The sequence below is a fragment of the Solanum stenotomum genome, chromosome 3 (assembly GCF_019186545.1).
Source record: "Solanum stenotomum isolate F172 chromosome 3, ASM1918654v1, whole genome shotgun sequence".
Classification (NCBI taxonomy): Eukaryota; Viridiplantae; Streptophyta; class Magnoliopsida; order Solanales; family Solanaceae; genus Solanum; species Solanum stenotomum.
In genome coordinates, this window is record NC_064284.1 from 67,171,325 (window position 1) to 67,179,718 (window position 8,394).

Here is an 8,394-nt window from a genome sequence, read left to right on the forward strand (position 1 = left end):
TAATTATGTAGTTTTTCCTTAATTCTATCTATACTTTTAAATAATTATGTATCTTACCACTAATTAAGAGTTTCCTACCATATATTGAATAAACTACACCTAGATACATGTATTTTTGCTACTAGATACACTAAAATAGGGAGAGAGGTGAGCGAGATGGGCAGGGAGGCGAGCGAGATTCGTTATGTATCACAGATACATGCGAATCTACTTGGATACAATGTATTTAAAACAAATTACACACCTAATTTTGACTCTATGTATCCCGAGATACATGTATCTAGATGTATCTAAATGCACCAAAATCTTGTAAGATTCGTAATATATCAAATTAGAGTGTATCTAAGTAATTAGTTCTTAAACTAGTGAGATTTCTGAAGATAAATTGAAGATCCTTTTAAAATGGGTTAAAGATTGAATGTGTTGAAATTGACCAATATTTAAATTATCTTGAACTCAACCAATAAAATTCTGAGAGAATTGGATGTGTTTAGGGACAATTCAACAATACTGGAGGCCTAAAGCCAAACTTTAGAAGGGGATCCTAATACTTATTAATTTAGTTTTAGAAAAAAGAAATATTGTCACATTTATTTTAAAGGATGCAACTATTTAAATTATTTAGGAATTATATCATATTTTCATCAACTTCTTTTAGATTTTCTTCTTGAATGTTATTATCATCTAACTCAACTCTATTATTGACTTATTCATTTGAAGAACATCCTCACATATTTTTTAATTCAAGATTTTAATTATTTTTTAAACATCGATCTATCAATGACTTATTTTGGGAATTTATTTATTTCTTCAAGTTTTCTCTCTTTTTGTAAAATCAGAATCATATTTTCTAGTTGACATATATAAATTGAATAAACTTTAATATACTAACTAAAACAAGAATATATATACTTATGAACTAATAATATCAACCATAACAACCTTTCAAGAAAAAACTATAAAATAAAATTAGAATAATAAAACCTGTCTCTTCAACCCAAAAAAAAACTAGCTCAAGAATATAAACTATTGTGTTCCTTTAATATAATGATTGATTGTTGGCTTTGCACTTCTTGTAATTTTAAAGTGCACACAAAAAATAGATTTTGTTCTTTTGTAACTTGTAAGCAAGAGTAACTAGTTTCGTAGAAGAGATTCCAATATTGAAAATAAAAATAAATAAAATAGAGAATAAAAGTGATGAATATAAGATATATCATGTATTGTATTGTACCAAAATAGGCTCATTTTGACAGTACAATAAAATAGAGAATAAAAATGATGAATATAAAATAGGGTCATTTCAACTATCGGTAAACAAGTTCTAATATGTATAATTTCCGACGGTTGTTTAGAATTCCTAGATCACTAGAGGATTAGATGAATGTTGAATTTTGAGTTGACCATGAAAATTAAATAAAATAAGAGGTTTGATCCTTAAGTAAAGAGCAAAATCAAATTATGAATTAATGTATGACAAAAAGGCCTTAGATATAGAGGAGAGCATAATAGCAGTCACATGGGAGTTTGTTAATGATGTTATCTTCATTCACACACAAACATAACCCTAATTATGATTCCAAGATGCTCATCATCTTCATGTCATGCCTATACACTTTTCAGACTCATTGACCTACTTCATTCTAATTCTTTTCATCCTAGGATACCATTTTAGTATTAAAGAAATTATTCTGTCTCTCCAAATTTATATAATGCATATCAACTCGATTGAAAAAATAAAATAAAAGGGTAATATTTATCGTAAGTATATTGATTTTTATATTATTAGATCATTTTCATCTGTTGTAATAGATAATATATCTTATTTTCAAATTTTGAATCTCATATTTTAAGAAGGCTTAAAATATTATTTGAATGATCCGATACTATCAAAAAAATATTTATATCGACAAGATATATAGTTATCATCTTATTAAGGATAAAATTAAAATTAACATTATACTTTTATCTATTTCTTTGTTTGTTCATGAGTAGGGAAGACGCCCAAATGAGTATGTGTTTTTGTTTCTTTTTTACCTTTGCTTGAAAAGGAATTCGAATGTCGAAATTATCGGCAGCAGACAAGGACAATTTGACTCTACTTTTTCATGGTATTTAATCAAAAACATTTCTATAATGAATAATTCTTACTTCAATTCCCTCCAAAAAAATAAAAAAATCTCTTGGTTTAGCAACTTTGGAGGATTTCTAGCTAAAGCAATGTTGACAAAAGGTTTTTGTAAGTATCATTTATTTACATATATATCTTAATTTAATCTCTTAGTAATGTGACTAGTCTTAAGCTATGTTAATATTTAATTACTAATTGTAAGCTAATTGAGCTCTACTACACGTTTTGTCTATAAGCAAATATATAAGTTTCACTGTTTCAGTTTAATTTGCTTACATCTGCATGTCTACATGTTGGAAAAAGACCATCTCAAATGTGTTCATCTTTTTGTCTATCGGTTCTCAAAAAAGGAAATGCCTTTTGTTTGAGACGAAAACTTTCTACACTTCTTGTTGTTTTTCCTTTTTGCTTCTAAATTGTATGATCACAATTAAAAATGTAACACAATATAAAATACATCTATGACATAATTTTCCACGAAAAATACCTATAGGGGCGGAGCTAGAATGTTACCTGTTTAAGAAACTATGTACAAAAATTAAATTAAAGATCTAGGTCCTGACATCTGACATCTGATATCGCTAACATAAAAGTTTGAACTCATAAAGTTCAAATTCTGACTCCATCAGTGTTGATATACAAAACTCAAAATTTTTACGACTTTGTGGTCGGTATATAATGTAAATGTCTTTTATTCTTGTTCAATTTGATATAAAGGTGTGTAAGTTTTTGAAGGAGAATTTTGAGTCAAGATGATGCTATTAATTTCTGGTAAAAATTTGTGAGTATAGTAATAATAGATTATTTTCTTTTGTGTGAAGAATGAAGAACAAGAGGCCTTTAAGCAAAGCAAGTGCAAGAGTAATACTAATGAAAGACATCACTTGGATAGGTCTCACCTTCAAAGTTACGTAATACTGTATTTTATTTTTTGCTGAAATAATATTTCCCAAAAATGAAAAACAAAAACAAAGACAGATCTACTCAACCTATCAGCAATAATATGATTCCTATATTTGCAAATGCTTATAATTAGCCATATTAAATGGATTGCTATCAATTGACGTTTAACGAAATACGTATCATTATTAATTGTAGCTTTGTTATTTGGAAGTATTTTTGGGTTGGCTTCTTAAAAAGCGTAGTAGTTTGAGAATAAGATATATTGTTAATAAAAGGAACCAAGAACATGGTATGGATCTTAAATTCCCATTTAGGAATAAATTTAGAAAATAAATTCACATACTCCCTTCCTCCCAATTTATTTTGCACCACTTGATTGAGTACGAAACCTAAGAAAGAACTTGTGGTCAAAAGTTATCTCAGTGATCATAATAAATCATTTCATTAAAAGTAAAATGAGAACTTTAAAGTTGATATCCTCTTTGAAACAGACTAAAAAGGAAAATTTCTGTCACATAAATTGAAACAGGAGTAGTACAACACTACAGCAGGGGCGGAGGCAGCCTTCTGTTAGGGGGTTCATCCGGCGGAAAATATTACACTATTTATACACAGTTAAAATGGTTAAAATTATTTTTATGTATATATAATAGATGTCGAACCCCTTTCGGTTAGTTCGTGTGTTTAGTCCTTCAAATTTTGAACCCCTTATTAAAAATCCTATTTCTGCCACTGACTACATAATGTAACATTTAAACACATATCAAATAATGGTTTACATAAGCAAAGCAATAGCTATCATACCATATACATTATCGAGAGCCCTGCCTTGACTGACATTATGAAAATGCTTCAATTACAACTCAAGCAGATATATAATGTATAATTCACCTGTGCTTCAATCATCAAGCAGTTAATTCATTTTCTCTTAACTAAATTACTAATATTAGAAGTGTCATATAGTTTTTCTTAGTAGTATTATTATGTACAATGATATTAAACAAATTAGATATTTAATCAACAAATCAAGAACTGTACTTTCCTATGATCAGTATTATTTACTTTGCTTATAACTTATAAGGAATTTCACTTCACTTCACTTCCACAGGTTAATCTGAAAACATGAGGACGATGCAGTGGAGTTATTTTCCATGACTGTGTCTTGTTTGTTCAAATCTTGAACCATCAAATTCGATTCATCGGTAGCACCATGTAAGGTGTTTGCATAATCATTTTCCTTAGAGACTACCTCCTCTTGGCTAAGTTGAGAAGCTACAAATTTATCGAGCACTCGCCAATCGGTCACTTGATCAACAACTTGTTCTCGTGTGAGAACGGAGACAGACTGTTGCAAATTAGAGGTATTATTGTTAACGACGTTAATTCCAAACACTGAAATTGAGGTGGATGGAAGAAGTTTAGGACTTTGTAAAAGAGGAAGTTGTTGGTGATGAGATGGGATTGGGATTTGGTAGTTCAAATTATCGAGTAATTCCTTCTTGCAAGGGTTATTATGTTGTTTCTTTGAGGAGTCAATGTTTGGCATCAATGAAACTTGATCATTATTATTGTCGTACCAATTTGGTGACTCCTGCTCAATTTCTTTCCTTGTGCTTGCCATTTTCTTCTTGAAAACTCTACAAACCACCCATCCCTCTTCCTGTGTTTTAAATTATCAACAATCAATATGTATTTCATGAATTTGTTCAAGTGTATAAAGGAAACTAATATATCTTATACCATCAGGTCATCTAAAAGGTAATTGTTCATAAAAAATAGAATTAATGTAGAATAATAAGGTAGGTGACCTAGTTGAACAAGTTAATTTATAGTCTGTTTGGATAAATTTTTAGAAAATGAGAAGTGCTTATTTTAGAAAACTGGGGTGTTTGACCAAGCTTTTTAGGGGGAAAGTAAGGGCTTTCTACTAGTAATAGCAAAAGCTATTAAGAGTCTGTTTTGGATTGACTTAAAATTAGTCAAACCTACTTTTAAGTCAATTTTAACTTTTTGAAATATTTGGCAAAGTTAAAAATAATTTAAAATGACTTAAAAAAGATTAAAAACCAAAAGTAGAATTGCCCTACCTTTTATTTTTTGACTTGAAACTATTTTTGTCCAGCTTATCCAAGCCGGCTCTAAGCTAAACAAAAAAGTACTAGTTTTTATCTGTAAGCACCCCTTTGAAATATTGGTCAAACACAGAGTACTATTGTAAAATTCTAATAACGGGCAAAAATGTTTTTTAAATTGATTAGTCAAAAACAAACGGTTACTTTCCAAAAGGTACATTTTTTACCAAAACCACTTCCAACAAAAAATATTTTTCAAAATAAGCAAATTTTAAAAGTCCGGCCAAACAAGCTATTTGAGTTTAGTGAACAACTTGCCTGATGGGCACCATTTGGATCAGTCTCAAGTCGATATTCATGCATAATCCAATCAGATTTGAGACCATGAGGAGCCCTTCCTTTGTAAAAAACCAAGGTCTTCCTCATGCCAATCAAGTCATGTTTTGAATATACAGCCTTGTCTCTTCCTGTTGCTTTCCAGAATCCTGCTGTTGTGGCTCTATTAGTTCTTGTACCACTTGGATATTTTTTATCTTTGTGGCTGAAGAAGTACCATTCATCTTCTTCTTCTCTCCCTATTCTGCATAGTTCTATTCAAAAATATAGTTTGATAAGTAAATTAGAGTTTCTGATAATCTTTATTATTCTTTCTATTCACTTTTACTTATCACATTTAACTTCATCAAGAGTCAAACGACATGAACTTCGACTAATGTTTTAAGATGTATTAAAGTTTGTGACCTTTAGCTCCAAAAAGATTAGTCAAATTGACATTGTTAAAGCAAAACATGACGAGTAAAAAGAGTATATATATGTTAATAGTACCTTGAAGATCCCATGGTTCAATCTTGTAGAGGTCCACCTCTTTGATAACATCTAGGTCAATCCTTGTTGAAGTGATTTTCTTCCTGAGGTAATAATCTACAAGTTCTTCATCAGTTGGATGGAACCGAATGCCAGGAGGAACATGTGAAAAAGAATTCATGATCTTGCAATCAAATGTATATATATATGACCTGTCTGCATATATATATATATAATAAAAGAATATCAGAAGACTGAAAATTTCTAGCTCTTTTTTTCGTATTAATTAATTCCCAAATTATTCACTATTTAGTATAGTACAAATGAACATATGCATCAATCACCTAGTTAGTTTCTTGAATCAACTGAATGTTTGGAGAAGTACTGACTAGCTACAAAATTTGGAAGTCCAGTATTTGTTTGAATTCATTCATATCTTGCAATTAAATCGTACGTTAAATCGCTATATTTCAAGTCCTACGTACTACACAGTTTTATGTCTTTCGATTTTTAAGAAAATAGGTGTATGTTATAAAGTGATCTTAATTTGATATAAACTGTGTATAAACATCAACAAAATTATCTGGATTTGCAACTAATAAAGAACCATTGATCTCAATTATATATAGTGAATTGCCAAATGATATTTCACAAACAAAAACCTTTTATTATACTCTACTACCTTGCGGCACAAAATGATATTAGTTTACCTCATTAAATAACTCTAAATGTGGAAGAAGATGTTGGTAATAAAATTGGTACTATTATCCTCTCTCTCTCCATATATATGTAACAAAAACTAAAATAAAAAGGTATCTCTTTTACTTACTCAAGAATCATATAACATATTCAGTTAGCATTCATCTCTGTTTTCTTTGTGATCGAACCACACATGCATATATGTGACATTTACGTACCCTAATGAACTCTGTAAATTAAATGCCAAAGATGTATGTTTGTTTATCTCCATAATAAGGTATATAGAGCAACTCGTGTTTACAAAAGAAGTGGCCGAAGGTACGTAGATGATACTATTTTCATCAAAGCATTTCTAATGGTAAACAGTTGGGAATCTTCAACCAACTAATACATTAATTTACATTTCTAACAATGAAAAATTAAGAGCTTGAAAGATTCGACTAATTTCTAGCAAATGTTATTCACATCAAACACCATTTTACCCATTCCCTCGTGTTGCTTCGTGCTTGGACAAACACAAACAAAGAAGATATATAGTGAAAGAAAAACATTATTTCTAAAAGGGAAACATAATACTGAAAAATAGATAGTTAGTTATAAGCAATTAATAAGTTATCTTCTTGCAATTTGATACAAGGAGGAGCATGACTACTGAAATAAATTATGTTAATGGATCAATTTTCTGATAGTTCACATCCCACTTAAGCATGGTTAATATATAATCTAATCCATGAAATGAAATAGTATTCGCATTTAGGGAATTTCAGGTCCACATTTATTAGATATTAATGTCCTTTGACTTCAGGTATATAAAAAAAAAGAATAAAAATGAAATCTTTGTTTCATGCCAATTAAACAAATGGGATTAATTATGCTATTCTTAAAGGATACTCTAACAAATTAGTAGGATCAGTAATTCTTCAACTAAATCCATTTCCAATTACTAGTCTTGTCTCATATGCTTTTAATTAATTAACCAAAGAGAAAATAATACAGTTATTTTACCAAAAAAGATTATACTCCATTACAAAGCATATGATAGTGTTGGAGTAACAATCATCACGACGGTTATCAAATAAATCACAAAGAATGAGTGATTATAACTACTATAGTGATTGTTCATTCAACCCTTAATTAAAAAACCTGCAAAGACATCACCTATATCTTAAAAAACTTATGCTCTATAAGTCAATATTATAAATTCTGAATTTGCTTCGACTAGTGATGAACATAAAACTTGTTAAGAAAAGAAAAACAAGAGATCTCACAGATGGAGCAAACCTTAATTTCCAAGCGCACAGATCGGAATAAAGTTGAATTTGAGCAGAGAAGAATAAGGGTTTATATGAAAAAAATAAAACAGAAGAGACAAGAAGACTAGAAATAGAAAAAAAAAAGGAATTAAGGAGAGTTCAAAGTTGAATCCTCGGGAATTGTGGTGGATCTCCTGCTGGTCGTTTGGACCAGATCCCCAAAATGGAAAAAAGGCTAAGAGAATGGAAGAAGCATGAACAAATATGCTTTTATAAAGTCACCCCACCAAACACACAAAAACCCTAATGATGAAGGATAATGTAATATCAATAGTAAATATGTATACTTAATATAATACGTAATGTATTTTATCTATCTTTTTATTTATCTTTTAAAAGAAATACTTTTTTTATTTGTTTTTTTAGCACGTGTCTTGTTTAAGACTATAAGTAAATAAGATTTTAGTATATTCTATGTATCATACAAATAGTTGAAATATTAGTTTTTATATTTTGTTCTCCTCCTATCCCA

The 8,394-nt window shown here is 29.6% G+C and overlaps 1 protein-coding gene across 1 annotated transcript; it reads right to left on the reverse strand.

The window, feature by feature from the left end:
* Nucleotides 1-3,963: 3,963 nt before the first annotated feature.
* Nucleotides 3,964-8,153, reverse strand: LOC125859689 (NAC domain-containing protein 7-like). Its single transcript, XM_049539490.1, has 4 exons — nucleotides 7,891-8,153; nucleotides 5,932-6,126; nucleotides 5,421-5,696; nucleotides 3,964-4,690 (listed from the first exon to the last, which is right to left on the reverse strand). The coding sequence occupies exons 2-4, from the start codon at nucleotides 6,089-6,091 to the stop codon at nucleotides 4,131-4,133; spliced, it is 996 nt and encodes a 331-aa protein (XP_049395447.1). The 5' UTR covers nucleotides 6,092-6,126; nucleotides 7,891-8,153; the 3' UTR covers nucleotides 3,964-4,130.
* Between the last annotated feature and the right edge of the window lie 241 nt (nucleotides 8,154-8,394).

Coding starts and splice junctions, on each gene's coding strand:
- LOC125859689 (XM_049539490.1), bottom strand. CDS start 6,091: ATGAATTCTTTTTCACATGTTCCTCCTGGCATTCGGTTCCATCCAACT. Junction 5,697..5,931: donor TGAACCATGGGATCTTCAAG/GTACTATTAACA, acceptor ATTTTTGAATAG/AACTATGCAGAATAGGGAGA. Junction 4,691..5,420: donor AAATGGTGCCCATCAGGCAA/GTTGTTCACTAA, acceptor AAACACAGGAAG/AGGGATGGGTGGTTTGTAGA.